This window comes from Budorcas taxicolor, chromosome 11, assembly GCF_023091745.1.
Source record: "Budorcas taxicolor isolate Tak-1 chromosome 11, Takin1.1, whole genome shotgun sequence".
NCBI classification, from domain to species: domain Eukaryota; kingdom Metazoa; phylum Chordata; class Mammalia; order Artiodactyla; family Bovidae; genus Budorcas; species Budorcas taxicolor.
Genome location: NC_068920.1, coordinates 165,334,253 through 165,351,527, shown reverse-complemented (window position 1 = coordinate 165,351,527; position 17,275 = coordinate 165,334,253). Strand labels below are relative to the sequence as shown.

Sequence of the window (17,275 nt, the reverse complement as noted above, 5' to 3'; positions counted from 1 at the left end):
CGCTTGGGGTCCCGCTAGCAGGGAAAACTGCCAAGAGGTGACAAGAACAGGAGCGGCTCCCGGCTGGACTGGCTGCCTGTGTGGAGCCAGGCCATTCACAATCCAGCCCTTGAAGGCATGTCTTTTCCTCTTGGAACGTCAAGCCCAGGAGAAATGCCACCTGGCCAGGCTTGGGAGGGAGGAAGGTGTTTTCCTGGAAGGGGTGGGCCCAGACTTCTGTAGACCTTTTCAACTGACACACGCTTCCCAATCTGCCCAACCTCAAGAGACAGCAGTTGTGAGGACCCCAGCGGGGCTGATAGGCCAAGGAGATGGGCCCAGAAGACTCAGGAGGGATGGCTGGGCCCCAGGCTGCACAGACGCCACTCGTGACCAGAGAGAGTGGGAAGCATGGGTGCTGTGCTGCCCCGCAGCGTTCGGAGTCACTGGGCTGGAGTGCAGCTCTTCCCAGGGCTCTAAGGACCAAGAAGGCTCCCTAGACCCGACCTTATGCTAGAGGCCAGGAGCAGCGGCACCTTCAGTGCAGTGTGGGCTATGTGCTAGGCTCAGAGGAAGCGGGTGTGGCAGAGGTCACAGGAAACGCTCAGGGGCACCCTTACCTCTACCCCAACAAGGCTGGACACAGGGAAAGTCACTCCAGGCCCTCTTCTCTCCTTCACAAGGAACCATATGACAGCCGGGCCAGAGTTCTGTGTTCTGACTTGGGCAGGGGGGCGGGGGGGGGGGGGGGGGGGCGGGTGTGTGTGTGTGCGGTTTGCATCTGGCAGCCCCACACTACACAGGCAGCAGGGTGGCATGGATCTTTACAAAGACAAACTTTATTGACAGTCACAGGCCTCCAGGGCAAGCTCTGAGGTGAAGAAGGGCCCCAGCCCCTCCTCCACTTGCCTGGGCACCTACCAGCTGAGGAAGGAAGTCTGGGGACTCCCGCCCTGCTAAGTTTAGAAGCAGGCCTTCCCTGCAGCCCGGGTGGTGTGGGGGCCCTGCAGAGCTACACTCCCCAGAGCCTGCGTGAGTGCAGGACTAGGACCCCCCCACTGGGTGGGCTACACCCAGGGCCATCCTGTCACCCAGAGCCACTGAAGCTTGGCAGTTGCCCCTCTCGGCACCGAAGACAACAAACGGAGAAAGCTGCTTCCCTGAAGAACAAAGGTGCTTTAAAGACAGGCTTTCGGGGGGCGCTGAGCCACAGGCAGGACCCCCACCCGCGGCCTCATCAGCTCTCTTTGCCTCCACTGCTCTTCTGCTCTGAGGCTGTAGCCTTCGTCAGGTTCCCCGCTTCTCGCTTCAGGACACTAAGCAGAGTCTGCGAGCTCTCCAGGATCTGCGGACAGAGACGCCAGCCAGTTAACACTCTTCCCCCACCCCACCCCCCCCACCCCCGCCCCCGCCCCGTCGGAAAGTTGCCACAGCCCGGCGCCCTCTCCTACGCCGGACCCTGCTCCCCTCTGAGTATAGCCCAAAGCCCACTGCTCACACCCTGGGAATCCAGGCCCCGGTCGGCTCCCGCTCCCGCTGCTGCTCAGTCTGGAGCCAGCGACACGGCGACATGACGCCAACAGTAGGACCCAGGCCGCGCTGTCACTCCACGGGGGCCGACGACCTGTCTAGGCGCCCCGGGGCCAGCACCCGGACCCCGAGCCCCACCTTGAGGTAGGCGGCTTCCGTCTCCGCGATGGTCCGATCGAACTCGTTCCGAGAGGCGATCTTGCGCGCCAGGTTCTCGTTGACTCGGGCCAGCTTCTCCGTCAGCTGCCTGACCTCGTTCTGCAGCCTCTGCTTCTCCTCCTCCTCCTGCTGTATCTGCCGGCACAGCTCCTCCCGCTTCTGGCACAGCTCCTCGATGCCTGCGGCGAGCGGGGAGCGGGCGCGGTGGGCGCCGGGGGCCGCGGTGGGCACGGGAGCGCCGGCCCCAGCGCGCGAGGCGAGCGGCCAGCGAAGGCCCGGGCGCCCAGACCAGGCCGGCGGCCGGCGGCCCAGGGCGTCCGCCGTCTCAGGAGGCCCCGCGCGAGCCCCCGTGCTGTCTGTGCGGCTGAGCGCGCCCAGGCCCCCGCACCCTGCTCGCGCCATAGAGGCCGGCTCTCGGGGCGGCCACTCCGCGGCTCCGCCCGGCGTCCGGGCCGCTCCGGCCGGAACAGCCGCGCGCGGCGGGCCAGCGCCGGCCCGGGCCCGCAGGCCGGCGACCCCGCCGCCCTCCCAGCCTGCCCGCCGGCCTCGCCGCGCGGCCACTCACACTTGACCAGCTCGTTGTTGTAATTCTGCAGCGCCGCGCCCTGCTGGGTCATGGTCGCCGCCGGGCCCCGCCGCCCCAACCGCCGCCGCAGCCCCCCTCGGCGCCTGCGCACGATCTCCGCTCGCCCCGCCCCCGGTCGCGTCACCGCCCCTGCGCCTCTCGCCGCGCACCGTGTGCGTCATCGTCGCGCGCGCGCGCCCAATTTGGCGTCATCGCGGCGCGCCTCGCCGAGCGGCTCTGAGAGCTGGTGGGCGCAGATGGCGGCGGCGACGGAGGCGGGCCGTGACTCGGGGCCTGCGCAGGAGCTGCTGGCGGCCTGGAACACCGTGAGCACCGGGCTGGTGCCTCCGGCCGCGCTGGGACTGGTGAGGCCCGAGATGGGGCGACGGGCCGGCGCGGGGTGCCCGGGGCCCCGAGCCCGCCGGCGCCCGTCCTGGCTTCCCTGCGTGTTCCGCAGCCCTTCCCTCGCGTGGGCCTGCGTCCCTGCGAGGAAGGGCGGCGGGGTTCCCGTGGCCTTCCATCCGCGCTGTCCCTTTCCCGCTTTTTCTCACCTGTCTCCACCCTCTCCGCCTCCGCGCTGCGTCCCCTTCTCATGGTTTTCTGTACTGCAGGCATCCTCTCGAACCAGCGGTGCCGTCCCTCCAAAAGAGGAGGAGCTCCGGGCGGCGGTGGAGGTGCTCAGGGGCCACGGTCTGCACTCGGTCCTGGAGGAGTGGTTCGTAGAGGTGCTGCAGACCGACCTGCAGGCCAACATCTCCCTCGAGTTCTGGAATGCCATCTCTCAGCGCGAGAACTGTGCGGACGAGCCCCAGTGCCTTCTGTTGCTCCTCGATGCTTTCGGTCTGCTGGAGAGCCGCCTGGATCCCTACCTGCGTAGTCTAGAGCTCCTGGAGAAATGGACTCGCCTGGGCTTGCTGATGGGCACCGGTGCTCAGGGGCTTCGGGAGAAGGTCCACACCACGTTGCGGGGCGTCCTGTTCTTTTCCACTCCCAGAGCTTTTCAGGAGATGATCCAGCGCCTCTACGGGCGCTTCTTGAGAGTTTACATGCAGAGTAAGAGAAAAGGGGAAGGAGGCACAGACCCGGAACTGGAGGGGGAATTGGACAGCAGGTATGCCCGCCGCCGGTACTACCGCCTTCTGCAGAGCCCGCTGTGCGCGGGGTGCGGCAGTGACAAACAGCAGTGCTGGTGCCGCCAAGCGTTGGAGCAGTTCCACCAGCTCAGCCAGGTCCTGTGAGTACTTGGCCTGCGTGTCCTGTGTCCCTGTCCCTCCTGGCTCCTGCTTGCCCCTCTGGGTCCCGCCGGCCCCTGCAGAGAGCTGGTGAGCTGGCTGGGGGTGGTCTCTGCCGCTCGCCCTGGTTCCCAAGGGTTCTCAGGATATGTGTCTTCTATGAGTTTATGCCTCTTGTCCTTGTCTAGGTGCGTCTGTTATTCACCCTGGCTCAGGTGAATTCACCTTTGTACTCTGCTTACGCTAAGACTGCTTGATTCTACTTTCCCGGGCTGTGCAGAATTCTGCTGTGCCTATTGTAGGCTCTCGGAAGTGGAATGATGTTTGTCTTGGAATTGAGAAAGATACGCTTGCTATCTCTTCTCTGTAGAGCAAGTCAGAGATTAGACCAGCATGCTGGGCAAACTGATGGCCTTTCTAGCCTTGTGAGGAGGGAAGGATTCTGTTGTCAGACCCAGGTCCTGTCGTGCGGGTCCCCGGCTCTCTGGATGCTGCTTGTATGAAATACCTGTTCGCCTGTTGCTGGCGTGGCTGCGTCGGGTCTGGACTGTGGCGCACGGGGCCTTCGCTGGGCTGCAGTGTGCACTTGGTTGCCCCGCGACACGTGGGATCTTAGTTCCCTGACCAGGAATTGAACCTGTCTCCTCTGCTTTGGGAGGATTCTTAACCCCTGGACCGCTTGGGACGTTCTGTGGCCCCTTGTGATGACTGTCAGTGTGAATGGAGTGGCGGCTGCGCAGCCGTCAGAGTCTTCTCACTGGGCTGACGGTGTGGCGTGCTCCCCAGAAGCTTGGTTCTCTTGGGCTTTTCTGCCATCATGGGTCAGGATCAGCACTGAGAAGCAGAGACTGCTACATCTGTGTTCACGTGGCCGGAGTAGTGATATCTCCAGCTATTGTTTGAGGGCCATTGTTAGGAGGTGGACGAGGCCTTGGCCCCAGTAGCCAGAGGTGCTGACCCCTTGGGGAGAGCGGGAGGTGCCTTACCGGTGCTGCCATCTCAGCGGCTTTGCCTTGAGTTCCCCGGGGCGGTTTTGCCCCAGCGGGAGGGCTGCAGGAGGCTGTGCTGAGGGTGCGCGGCGGGTGCGTGCGCTGCGTGCGACGTGGGCGGGGCTCTCCTCCAGGCACAAGCTCAGTCTGCTGGAGCGGGTCAGCGCGGAGGCTGTGACCAGCACCCTGCACCAGGTGACCCGGGAGCGGATGGAGGACCGTTGTCGGGGCGAGTACGAACGCTCCTTCCTGCGCGAGTTCCACAAGGTGAGGCCCCTCCCGCGGACGAGAAGAGGCTGCTGGCAAAAGTGACTAGGTGCCTTGGCTTTAGAAGTGGGCAGAGTGTGGTGACCTGGGTGAATCAGGATGCTGCTGGTGACTGAAGCTGTCTTGGTGCTGGGTGGAGGCTGGGCATCCTGGGCCCACCCTGGCGCCAGCGAGGAAGAGCCTGACATGCTTCCTGAGATCTGTGCAGGGCCACATGGCCAGAGGCAGCCCCCAGGTCTGGGCTGTCCCAGCTCGGGGCCTTGGGGCGTCCATGCTGTTGGGGCGTGGCCTGGGGGCTGCCCTGTGCTGCACAGCATTGTGGGAGAGCCGGGCCCAACCGTGGGGCTCTGAGCCTGCCTCACTTCCCACCCTCCCCACTCCGCTGCATCCTGCCACCTGCCTCCTGAGGACGCGTGTGCGCTGCAATGCTGAGGGCGGGGGTGGTGTTCAGTGCAAGGGTCCCCGAAGTGGGCTGTAGCGCGCCTGGAGGCCCGGGGATAGCTGTGCTGTCCCCAGGCAGCAGACCGTACCGGCCGTCTTGCCGGTGGCTGGGTGGCCGGTCCCCAGGGTGTGTCCGTCCACTCAGACGCAGCGCCCTGTGAGAGCTGCTGTGGTCAGAGATGAGCCTGGTGCTGGTGTGCATGGGGTAGGCCCTGGGAGGCCTCTTCAGGCCCCCATCTGCTGATTTCACTGTGCTCTTGGTCTGGGACAGGTCCCTGGGGTTCCCAAGGGCCAGCCCGCGGCAGGTAGCTGCACGCCTGCTCTGGGCTTGGGCCCTGGAGCCCCACAGCTGTGCTCTCCTGACAGTGGATCGAGAGAGTGGTTGGCTGGCTGGGCAAGGTGTTCCTGCAGGACGGCCCCAGCAGGCCCGCGTCCCCGGAGCCGGGCGCCACGCTGCGGCGCTGGCGGTGCCACGTGCAGAGGTTCTTCTACCGCATCTATGCCGGCCTGCGCATCGAGGAGCTCTTCAGCATCATCCGAGGTCAGCCCGCTCGCCGGGGGCCCCTGCCCTCGCCCCTGCCCGCAGCCCAGGACCCCCGCGTCTGGAGCACAGCCGGGCCCCACCCCGCATCCGCATTGGGCAGGAGAGGCGCTGAATCTGCCCCCAGCTCTGCCCTGGCCCTTGGGCTCTGCTCCGCCCATCTGCCCCTCAGGGTGGCTGTGCTCAAGGGTGCGGGCCTCTGAGAGCACAGGGGCCACAGCAGGCCCCGGGCAGGGTCTCTCCCTGTAGCCTGTGGAGGTGTGGCCGCTCACCCTCCAGGCCTCCCTCCAGCTGTCTGTGGGCGCACCACGTGTGCGCATGCCAGGGTCAGCCTCTCCCCACAGACTTCCCGGACTCGAGGCCCGCTGTGGAAGACCTCAAGTACTGCCTGGAGAGGACAGACCAGAGGCCGCAGCTGCTTGTGTCCCTCAAGGCTGCCCTGGAGACGCGGCTGCTCCACCCAGGTAGAGCCTGGGAGGGGTTAGGAGCCTTTTCTGCGGCCCTTGGCGGGTGGGGTTCTGCCCCGCCCTGTGAGGACAGAGCCGCTCTTCAGTACGGGTTGAGGGGGCAGTGCCTCAGGTCACGGGGTCTCGGGGTGCCGCCGCAGTGGGGCCTGTGGGTCGCCCGACCGGGGTGTCTGTCTCCGTGTCACCGTGTTGCTCGGGGTCTCCTGTCCCAACCGCAGGCGTGAACACGTGTGACATCATCACCCTGTACATCTCCGCCATCAAGGCGCTGCGCGTGCTGGACCCGTCCATGGTTGTCCTGGAGGTGGCCTGTGAGCCCATTCGCCGGTACCTGCGGTGAGCGCGGGGCAGCTGAGGGAACCCTCAGGGCCCCCAGCCCCACTTGTGCTGCTGAGCCCCCTGTAGGCCTTGGTGGAGTGAAAGGACGTGGTCCCCTGGGCACCAGGTGTCCTCCCAGGTCGGGCAGCCCAAGCTGGGCACCTTCCTTTTGCCGGTGCTGGCTGTGGGCCTGCAGCCCAGGGCCACCGCACCCGTATGCAGGCCCAGGGCCAGGTTAGCACAGACAGATGCACAGGCTCAGCTTTGCCTCATTGCGAGCTGGCCCAGGGCTGATGGGAAGGGTGGGTCTTGTGTTGGCCTTTCCACCCCGAGGAACAGAGCCTCTTGACTGTTGGCCAGGGAGCGCAGCCGACCAGGAGCCCCTGGGGCAGTAGAGACTTGAGCCTGCTGACCCCTGGCCCTGCATGGCCTGGTCCGGATCTGTCTTGTCGTCTCAGCCCCTGATGCAGAAAACGGTGGCTTTTTAATTTTGGGGGGTGGCAGTGGAGTCGGATGGCCTTGCCTTTAGCATGTGACTGGTGGGTGCTGCCTGTGGGGGTCGGTGGGGTCACGGGGTCAGCTGGAGCAGGCAGCGAGGACTTGTGTCCACCAGGACGCGGGAGGATACAGTGCGGCAGATCGTGGCGGGGCTGACCGGGGACTCGGATGGGACGGGGGACTTGGCTGTTGAGCTGTCCAAGACGGACCCTGCAAGCCTGGAGACCGGGCAGGACAGTGAGGATGACTCTGGCGAGCCGGAGGACTGGGTCCCCGACCCCGTGGACGCGGATCCAGGTCAGCGTTGGGCAGCTCTGCGAGGCCTGGGGTCGCGGGGGGCCCGGTCGGGTCAGAGTTCGGGTTGTCGCGACACGTGCTCGAGCCTGAGGAGGTCCTTGGTCAGTGCCCGACCTGGCCTGGTTCCCCAGGGTGCTCCCTCTGGCTGGCTGGGCCCATGTGGGTGGTGGCCCCCATCAGAGCCCTAAGGGGTGCCCTGCCTGCCCCACTGCCCCCCACCCCCTGGCCCTGCTGCTTCCGCTGGAGGAGGGGCACGTTTCTGCACATCCGCACCAGGGACCCAGAGCCAGGCCTCACGCAGGGGTGCAGTGGGCGGGCTGCTCGGCACAGACGGCGCCACCTCCGTGTCTGAGGCGCCCGTGTGCCTGGCCTCCAGGGAAGTCCAGCTCCCAGCGGCGCTCCTCAGACATCATCGGCCTGCTGGTCAGCATCTACGGCAGCAAGGACCTCTTCATCAACGAGTACCGCTCGCTGCTGGCCGATCGCTTGCTGCACCAGCTCAGCTTCAGCCCCGAGCGGTGAGGCCTGCGGGCGCGCCCTGCGCCCAGGGGAGGCGTGGCCCTGGCTCGGGGCAGCAGGCCTCTGTCAGCCCCGGGGCTCTGTCAGCCCCGGGGCACAGCGGAGACGAGCACGGTCCCCGGCCCGGCAGGGGCCGGCCGGTGCTTGACCACTGCCCCGGGTGCCTGGGGACGGCCGGAGAACCGGAGCACAGGGTTAAGGCTGAGGACCTGAGGTCCTGAGTGGGGAGAGGCTCGGCGCCGGAGAGCTGATCCTAGGGGCTTCCTTCCAGAGCCAGGGGAGGGCGGCGGGGGGGCGGGGCCCTGGAGCCCGCCTGTGCTCCCTGCCTCAGCCCCGCACGCCCCTTCCTGGCTAAAGACATCTGGGGGTGGCTGCTCCCAGGGCTGCCGCCTGGCCTCCCGGGCTAGGGACGTCCCTGCTCTGGGGACGGCGCAGGGCAGGGGGTGTTGCCCTGTAGGGGCTGCCTGGGGCGGGGGTGCTGAACCCCTCAGAGACGCATCCTTGCAGGGAGATCCGCAACGTGGAGCTGCTGAAGCTGCGCTTTGGCGAGGCCCCGATGCACTTCTGTGAGGTCATGCTCAAGGTGGGCGCCCGGGCCCCACGCAGCCACCTGGTCCCCGCCCCCGCCCAGACCCTCAGGAGGCCCGTTTCCCCAGGACATGGCGGACTCACGCCGCATCAACGCCAACATCCGGGAGGAGGACGAGAAGCGGCCCGCTGAGGAGCAGCCACCCTTCGGAGTCTATGCCGTCATCCTGTCCAGCGAGTTCTGGCCGCCCTTCAAGGATGAGAAGCTGGAGGTCCCTGAGGACATTAGGGAGGCCCTGGAGGTCTACTGCCGGAAGTATGAGAAGCTGAAGGTAGGGCTGCGCTGCTGGGGCTGCGGGCGCCTTGGCGAGTCCTGCATCTGTGCTCTGGGCTCCACGCCCTCTGCGCTCTCCCGGGAGTCCGCCTGTGCACACGTGCCGTCTGGGCGTGTGCGCACGCTCCACGCTCTGCGGGGCCTGACGGTGCTGGCGCGAGCCTTGACCCTGAGCTGCGTCTGCAGCGCCCGCCCGCCTGTTCTCAGAACCCTGCACTGGTATCGGTGCTCGGCCCAGGACACCCGCTGTGTCCCCTCCATGGGCGTCTCCAGGGGGTCTCCTGGCTTCTCTTGGGGTGTTCGGCGGCTCCTCTGGGTTTGCTGTGAGCCGGTGCTGGGGCGGGCTGGGTTAAGGCTGAGGATGTGAGGTCCTGAGTGGGGAGAGGCTTGGCGCCGGAGAGCTGATCCTAGGGGCTTCCTTCCAGAGCCAGGGGAGGGCGGCGGGGGGCGGGGTCCTGGAGCCTGCCTGTACTCCCCGCCTCAGCCCCACACACCCCTTCCTGGCTAAAGACATCTGAGGGGCCCTCCCCAGCCTCCCTCTGTGACCCAGCGCGCCTGTCAGGAGAGGCCCTGCCAGCTTCCTCTGGGGCGTCCCCCTGGGTCTGAAGGTGGACTCAGACACGGCCCCCTTCTCAGGTTGGTGCGTCCTCCAGCTGGGTGCTGGGGCGCCTGGGGGGCTTCTGCTCCCCGCAGCGGGTCTCCTGCCCGAGGCCAGCGCCGCACACGCGGGGGTGGCCATGGCCTCTGCTGCAGACCCGAGTTGGGGTTGAGAAGGTCACGGTTCCGAGCCACAGCGCCTGGTTAGGACCTGGCCAGCTGCCGACTGTGGAGAGCTTCAGCGTCATGCCCCCTTCAGAGCCGTGGGGGCTGCATTACTCGGGAGCAGCGCTTGGCCCAGAGTCACCCTACCAGTGTCCCCGGTGGCGGCCGTAACAAAGATGACAGACAGGTGCCTTGAACATGACAGCCATTTTCTGAGTTGCAGCAGCTGTTGAGCATCTGTGATGCCAGCAGAAACTCAGGTCAGGGTGTCAGCAGGGCGTGCCCCTCCACAGGCTCCGGGAGGGGCCTCTGGCCTCGCGGTGGCTCCTGGCTGTGGTGCGCCACTCTGGCCCTGGCTCGCGTTACCCGGCCTCTCCCAGGGTCTGTGTGCAGAGTCCCCTCTTCCTCCGAGGACCCCAGGCCCCGCTCCGCGTGACCGCACCTTGACAAGCTGCCTTTAGGGACCCAGGCCAGCACCCCTGCCCTGCTGCTGAGGCCTAAGCCTGTGTGGGCATCCATGCAGGTCTCAGCGTCCAGTGCCCGGACCAGGGCGCCCACTCCTCTCCTGGGCCCCCCATGCCAGTCCCGGGACTGGCTGGCTGATGTGGCTTTGACACAGCTCACCTCTCGGGCCCCGTGGGCTCTGCCACAGAGTGCGTGGAGTGGTGCGCTCCTTTGGGCTCGCCGGCCCTCCTCGGTTTCCCCCTCGATTCACACGAGCAGTGAGGAAGCTGCAGGCTGCTCCTCCTACGCTTCACGTGAAATCTCAGCCCAGCACCCCGCACCTCCCTCCAGCCCTGCTCGCCCCAGCGGAGCTCGTCTCTGCTGCTCCTTCAGCGGTTGCCTTGCAGTCATGTCCAGCGGCGCTGCGACAGGCCTCACCAGAAGGGGCCTTGGGGTCGGGTTTCCCCCGGTCATCTCCCCAGGGCAACCCCAGCTTTCACGAGCACGCAGCTCAGAAGGTTCCAAGTCCTCCCCTCCCCCAGCGCCGCAGCCACAGGCACGTTTCTGGGAAAGGTGCTTGCTCCAGCGTCACGCTCCGCCCGAACTGAAGTCCACCGCCGCTCCGCGGTGGCCGTGACAAAGCCTGCTCGCCAGGTGGCAGAGTGGTACGACCTGCTCCTGGCCCTGCAGGCCGGGTCTGTGGTGGAGGGCTGGGCGGGGCTGCGGGCCTCCTGGAGGCTGCAGAGGAGTCCCTCCCCCGTCTTCCAGCCCCGCTCTGCTTCCCGTGTCTGCGTACCACCCACCCTCTGACAGGTACACTGGTCTACTAGGTTAGGGTCCGCGTCGCTCCCAGACCTTGTCTTCCCTACGGACATCCACAGGGCAGGTCATGGTCTGAGGTCCTGGGATCAAGAAGTGGGCGTGTCTCGGAGGGACACGTGGCCTGGCTGCTGGCTGCTGCTGGCTGAGGGCGGGAGCTGGGAGCCCACCGGGCGCTGGTTTGGCTGCCACTGCACCTGTTACCCGCTGGGTCGGGATGGGAGCCCTTTCCCGCCTGGTCCCAGGCTGTAAAGCCTGGTTCAGCGGGACCCGCCGAACGGCCCGCGCTGACCCTGTCCTCCCCAGGCCATGCGGACGCTCAGCTGGAAGTACACCCTGGGCTTGGTGACAATGGACGTGGAGCTGGCTGACCGCACCCTGTCCGTGGCGGTGACCCCGGTGCAGGCTGTGGTCTTGCTGTATTTCCAGGACCAAGGTGAGCTCCCCAGCTGCGCCCCACCCCGCTTCGGCCACACCCCCAGGAGAACACGGCCTGTCTCCCGAGGAGGGAAGGCGGGCCCGGGCGGCTCCCCGCCCCCAGCCCCTCTGAGCTGGGCCCGTGAGGGGCACGGCGGAGCTCGCCCGCCCACGCCCCGCCGCCTGCCCGCAGCCAGCTGGGGCCTGGAGGAGCTGAGTGAGGCGGTGAAGATGCCGGCCGCGCTGCTGCGGCGCCGCCTGTCCGTGTGGCTGCAGCAGGGCGTGCTGCGCGAGGAGCCGGCCGGCACCTTCTCGGTAGTGGAGGAAGAGCGGCCGCAGGACCGGGACAACATGGTGCTGGTCGACAGCGACGACGAGAGCGACTCGGGCCTGGCCTCGCAAGCCGACCAGAAGGAGGAGGAGCTGCTGGTGCGCCCTGCCCGCCGCGGGGGTGGGGCGCCGGGGGCGGGGCGGGGCGCCGGGGGCGGGGCGCCGGGGCGGGGCGGCCTGACCGCGGCGGTTCCCGCAGCTTTTCTGGACGTACATCCAGGCCATGCTGACCAATCTGGAGAGCCTGTCGCTGGAGCGCATTTTCAGCATGCTGCGCATGTTCGTGGTCTCCGGCCCCGCGCTGGCCGAGATCGACCTGCAGGAGCTCCAGGGCTTCCTGCAGAGGAAGGTGCGCGACCAGCAGCTCGTCTACTCCGCCGGCGTCTACCGCCTGCCCAAGAGTTGTGGCTGAGCCGCCGCCGGGCCTGGCCCGCCCTCCAGAATGCGAGTAAAGATGGTTCTTCACCCTCCGTGTCGTGTCGGCTCTGTGGCCCCAGGGTGGGCGTGTGCCCCAGTTCTGCACACTGGCCTCCCCACATCCGGGCGGAGCGGGGCCCCCCAGCAGGTGGGGCTGCACCCCTGTGTGGGCTCCAGGCCGGGAGGAGTCCCGGCACGTGAGTGTCCAGTCACCGTGGCTAGCGAAAACCCACGTCAGGCTCGTGGCTCCAGCCAACGAGGGGCCAGCCACCTGGGAAGCAGACCTCCTGGATCTCCACCCAAGGGCCCCCCAGCCCTGGCCTCACCCCTCTGGCCCTTGGGAGAACTCTGGTTCCCCTCCCTCTACTCTACCTGAGGGTCCAGCCCCCCAGTGCTGGGCTGAGAGCCCCAGGGCTCCTTTGCGGGCCCAGTGTGGTGTTAGAACGTGAGAGGCAAGTGAGCAGACAGGCGGCCCGTCGCGTCTGCAGCACAAGTGGCTGCCTGCGTCCCTGCTGTGGCCCAGCAGTCAGTGCTGGGGGCTGACAGTGAGGCGTGCTTCCTGAAAAACCCATCCCTCCCACGCCTGAGGTGTGGTTGGGGACGCCCGGGAGCCTGGCAGTTCCCCCGAGGGAGAGGCCGGGCCCAGGGAGCCAGCTGCCCCCAGGGCTGTGCACAGGCCCTGTCCAGCCACTCTGGGGGCCCAGCACTGGCCTCGCCCCAGCTCCCAGGAGGCGGTGGGGTGGGTGTTGGTGCCAGGCCTGAGGCCTTCAAGCTGTGCTAAGCACCATGGGCACCGCAGCCCAACCTTCATTCATCCAGCTTGTTTGGCTGGACCCGCTCAAGCCTGGTGACAGTGCCCCCCCCGCCAGGTGACAAAGGCCCCTTTCAGGACAAGTGTCTGCTCCGCCCACCCCCCTCCGCAGGGCCTCCCGGCCCCCCGGCTCCCTCGATCTGCACCCCAGCGCCCCCGCCTGCCCTGCTCTGCTCGAGGGCCCCAGTGCTGGCTCTGCTTCCGGGACTCTTCTTTTTTTTGGCCGCACCGAGGGCCATCTGGGGTCTCGGTTCCCCGACCAGGGACCAAACCCCAGCCATGGCGGGGCACCCAGAGTCCCGACTGCCAGGCCACCAGGAGCTCACTCTAGGACTCCTTACGCCCTGGGGTGGGGTTTGAAGGAAGATGTGGAGGGCCTCACAGAGCCTGAGTGGTCTGTGGATGCTGAGAGGCCGGCAGGTGTGCCCCTTGGACTTGGCCTGCCGGGGGTCTGTGCTGTGGTCACGGGAAGAGGACTTCCTGCCTGGCACTGGGCCTGGCCTGTCCTCATTCTCCTAGCCTGGGTGAAACCGGCTGGACCTGCCTGGCAGGGTGGCATTGCCAGCCCCTGGGTGTGGACACACCTGCCCCAAGTCCCTCTGGCCTCAGTGTGTGGGCGAGTGTGGTGAGACCTAGCACCTCAAGCCGCTGCCTCACTCATCGGGTGCAGAGGTGTGCCAGGAGCCGCATCCAGGAGGCGGCACCATGCGAGGGTCCGGTGACCAGGGGTTGGCTCCAGCCCCCAGTGCCCTGAAGGGTCAGGTGTGGGACAGGTATTTCCTCCTGCTGCCTGAGTTTGCTTGGCAGGTCCTTAGGGGAAGAGGGAAAGGGCTGAGGTTAACCTTGAGCTCCCGCGAGCCGCACTTGCCTGGTGTGCGGGAAGGTCACACGGGGAACAGACCGCAGAGCTGGCCATGAGTTCTAACTAACAACACAACTAACCCAGAGCTCCCGACGCTGTCATAGTGGTTTCAGAGCCGCCTGCTCCTCGAGGGTGTTCTGCAAACGCTGCCGGGTCCAGGCCCAGGCCTCCTGCCTGTCTCAGTCTTGGGGGGAGTGTGGGGACACTAGGCAGCTGCACCCCAGGCCAGCCTCTCGCCACCAAGCTGCTGCAGCCCTCATCCCGACAAATGGAGGCTGGGGCTTGCCCACTGTGGACCTCTGGCTTTCCAGGCCGCCACCTCCCTGCCCCCAGGGGCACAAGTACAGGTGGTACTGCTTCAGGTGAAGTGGTCCTCCCCCAAGGCCAGGGCAGCCCTGCCGCCGCCCTGCCTCAGATCTGGCCGGGGCACTCCAGGCCGCCCTACCAGCCCTGTCCATCCTGGAGCCTCCTGCCTGGGGCTCCCCAAGGCCCCCAATGCCCAGGGCAGCGAAGCTCCAGGACAGGCCCTGCCCCCGCCCTCCCTGCCTCACAGCTCCATTGTGAGGTCAGCGCCTTCTGCCGAGCTCCAGCCAGAGGCGTGCGGCGGGCCGGGGGCTGGACATGGCCGCCTGTCCCCAGCCCGACTCCTGCCTGCTCGGCGGTCCCCTCGGCCTCGTATGTCTGTCCCTTTTGCTCATCCCTGCTGCAGGTGCGGCCTCCCCCAGCCAGGCCCGGGGGCCATGGGGGCGGGGTTCAGGGGTCAGCCACTGGCGGGTGACGCGGGCCCTTGGCCGCCCGGGCCGTGTCTCTGCAGCTGGAGGCTACTGCGAGTGCAGCCTTGGCCTCAGCCGCGAGGCCCTCATCGCCCTGCTGGTGGTGCTGGCAGGCATCAGCGCTAGCTGCTTCTGCGCCCTGGTCATCGTGGCCGTTGGTGTCATTCGAGCCAAGGGGTGCGTGAATCCCAGGGCCGACTGGTGGGGGGGTGGGGACTGTGGGTTAGGCTGTTCCCCCAGGCTCCCGGTCTCACCGGGTGAGGTCAGCAGGAGGGCTTGGGAAGGATGTCTCCCAGACTGGGGTGGGGAGAGGTGGAGGGAGGCACCTCTGGGTGCCTGGAGGCCAGCTGAGCTGTTCACAGACTCACGCCTCACCTTTGTCCCCCCACCCCAGTGAAACGTGCCCTGCACACATGGACAGCAGGTGAGTGAGTCCTCCTCCTCCCAGGGGAGGGCCCCAAGGGTGAGCTGCGCCCTGGGAGGTGGCCGCTGCCTGGGAGGTGGAGGCCTAGGTGGTCGGGGTGGCCTGCAGCCGGCCTGACCCGGGCCGTGTTGCGCAGGATGGTGGGGCACTTCGGGCTGCAGGAAGACCATATGGATCTGCGCACGGTGCACGTGGAGTCTCACCTCATGGACCCCGACACGGCGGTCCCCATGATACAGCCCCTGGAAGAGCATGGCCTCATGACCATCACCATGGACTCGACTCTGGAGGAGCCGCCCCCCCCACCTGAGTAGGGCTCTGGGCGCTAGGGGGAGGGGAATTAAACGGTATTTAGTTACTCTGTGCTGTCCTCCCTGGGCCCCTCGGGGGCTCTCCGCGGTGGGGGGGCCCTGCACGCATCTGGTCGCCCCCTTTCTCTTCACTGGGGAGCCCGCTCTAGGCTCGCGCTGTCCACCCTCCGGGCAGGGGTCCACACCTCTGGGTGTCTGCCCTTCCTGCATGCCTCAGCCCGGCTCCTCCCTGCCTCTGCCTGCTGCTTTGTCCCGTGAAGCCTGCAGGCCCCGGCCCCTGCCCCACCCCGGGAAAACACTAAGACAGGACCTGTGACTCGCCCGCGTCCAGAGAAGCAGCATGTGACTGGAGCACTTGGGCCGCGTGCCCTGCCCCACCCATGAGTTTCCTTGAGGTTCCGGGAGAGCCCTTGTGGCGGGGGGCAGGTGACTGCCTCCCCTTCCTCAGGAGTGCTGCCCTCCCCCCGCCCCCCACCACATCTCCTGGACTGCGGGCTCAGGGGCCCCTCAGCCGTCCACCATGGGGATGGGGCCGTGCTAGGTGGGGACTGCTGTGTGCGCCCTGGGATCACTTGCTGAGTGGAGACAGAGGGGGCTGCGCAGCAGGGCGCACTGGCTCCTACGTTGTGTCGCTGCTGAGTTGGGCAGGGGAGAGATTGTGGGGGACGGCGTGGTCCAGTTGCTCAGGCCTCCTGGGGTCACGGGATGGCGCACCACACAGGTGAGGAGGGGGCGCGGTCTTTACAGCGCTGCTGGCCCGGAGCCAAGTGGAGCTCAGAGCTTTGGGACAGGTGGCTGGCAGTGCCCTGCCTTTGGCTGTGTGCCCAGCCTCCACCCTAGGCGCAGGACCAGCCGTGGGACAGGAACTGCCTGTGCTCAGGCCGGAGAGTCGATATTTGTGCGGCCGCCGCAGGGTCGGACAGGCTCTGGCAACACGCGGACAGCGGACCTCCACGACTGTCCCCATGCGGGGTCCCTCCTTTCCCTCGTGGGGGCCGCCGCCGCCGCAGCTGCTGCTGCTGCTGTTGCCGTGGCCAGTCTGGACCCAGGCGCCCGCCGCAGCCGCCTCCTGGGGAACCCCGGGCGCCCTAGACTGCCCCGAGGCCTGCGTGTGCGCGCCGGGGGGCCAGGCCAACTGCTCGGGGCGCGCGCTGCCCGCCGTGCCAGGGGGCTTGAACCGGCGCGTCCGCGTGCTGCTGCTGAACCACAACCGCGTGCACGCGCTGCCTCCCGGCGCCTTTGTGGATGCCGGCGCGCTGCTCCGCCTGGACCTGCGCGAGAACGGACTGCGCTGGGTGCACGCGCGGGCCTTCTGGGGCCTGGGCGCGCTGGAGCAGCTAGACCTCAGCGCCAACCAGCTAGAGGGGCTGCTGCCCGGCACTTTCGCGCCACTGCGCGCTCTGCGCGCCCTCTCGCTGGCTGAGAACCGGCTGGCGCGCCTAGAGCCCGCGGCGCTGGGCGCGCTCCCGCTGCTGCGCGCGCTCAGCCTGCAGGACAACGACCTGCCTGCGCTCGCGTCCGGGCTCCTGGCTGGCCTGCCGGCTCTCAATACGCTGCGCCTGCGCGGCAACCCCTGGACCTGTGGCTGCGCGCTGCGCCCGCTCTGCGCCTGGCTTCGCGGACACCCGCGGCACGCGCCAGGTGAGCCCTGGGGGGCGCGGGCGGGCCGGGCGGGCCGCTACCCCCGCGACCGTCTGACGCCGCGCCCGTGTCCCGCAGAGGCCGAGACGCTGCTTTGCGTATCGCCGGGGCGCCTGACGCTCAGCCCCTTGACCGCCTTCCCGGACGCCGCCTTCAGCCACTGCGCGCGGCCCCTTGCCGCCCAGGATCTGGCCGTGGTCTATGCTCTCGGGCCCGTCTCCTTCCTCGCTAGCCTGGCCGCCTGTCTGGCCCTGGGCTCCGCGTTCACTGCCTGCGGCGCTCGCCACCGCCGCCGCCGCCGCCGCCGCGCCGCCGCCCGCCGCCAGCAGAGGCGGCAGCCGGATCCTGGCCCCGGCCCAGCCTCACCTGCGGCCACCGCCGCCCAAGCTTGAGGGGCCGCGGCCGCCCTCGAACCTCTCCCCACCCGCCTGCCCCTCCCGCATTCCTGACGGCGTCAACAAGCGACTCAGCTCGAAATTTTCGCGACATTCCTTTTGGCATCACCACTGCACACACCGGGCGGGGCGGGGGTCGGCGCGCGCCGGGCCCCTGGGGTGGAGGGCCCGGGCCGCACGGGGGAGGCGCGCCCGGACGCGGAAG

The 17,275-nt window shown here is 67.8% G+C and overlaps 4 protein-coding genes across 4 annotated transcripts; 3 read left to right on the top strand and 1 right to left on the bottom strand.

Annotated features, from left to right (window-relative positions):
• Window positions 1-800: 800 nt before the first annotated feature.
• Window positions 801-2,344, bottom strand: SSNA1 (SS nuclear autoantigen 1). The gene is made up of 3 exons (XM_052647498.1): window positions 2,234-2,344; window positions 1,648-1,847; window positions 801-1,324 (listed from the first exon to the last, which is right to left on the bottom strand). The coding sequence occupies exons 1-3, from the start codon at window positions 2,283-2,285 to the stop codon at window positions 1,217-1,219; spliced, it is 360 nt and encodes a 119-aa protein (XP_052503458.1). The 5' UTR covers window positions 2,286-2,344; the 3' UTR covers window positions 801-1,216.
• Window positions 2,284-11,894, top strand: ANAPC2 (anaphase promoting complex subunit 2). The gene is made up of 13 exons (XM_052647486.1): window positions 2,284-2,598; window positions 2,845-3,467; window positions 4,589-4,721; window positions 5,529-5,703; window positions 6,048-6,167; window positions 6,389-6,506; window positions 7,102-7,283; window positions 7,660-7,801; window positions 8,310-8,385; window positions 8,459-8,662; window positions 10,996-11,125; window positions 11,300-11,535; window positions 11,636-11,894. Exons 1-13 carry the CDS (start codon window positions 2,284-2,286, stop codon window positions 11,846-11,848), a joined length of 2,667 nt encoding a protein of 888 aa, XP_052503446.1. The 3' UTR covers window positions 11,849-11,894.
• A 2,253-nt stretch (window positions 11,895-14,147) lies between these two features.
• Window positions 14,148-15,037, top strand: TMEM210 (transmembrane protein 210). The gene is made up of 4 exons (XM_052648302.1): window positions 14,148-14,235; window positions 14,341-14,476; window positions 14,694-14,723; window positions 14,860-15,037. Exons 1-4 carry the CDS (start codon window positions 14,148-14,150, stop codon window positions 15,035-15,037), a joined length of 432 nt encoding a protein of 143 aa, XP_052504262.1.
• Window positions 15,038-15,999: 962 nt separating this feature from the next.
• On the top strand, window positions 16,000-17,067 carry LRRC26 (leucine rich repeat containing 26). The gene is made up of 2 exons (XM_052647493.1): window positions 16,000-16,675; window positions 16,754-17,067. Exons 1-2 carry the CDS (start codon window positions 16,000-16,002, stop codon window positions 17,065-17,067), a joined length of 990 nt encoding a protein of 329 aa, XP_052503453.1.
• The last annotated feature ends 208 nt before the right edge of the window (window positions 17,068-17,275 follow it).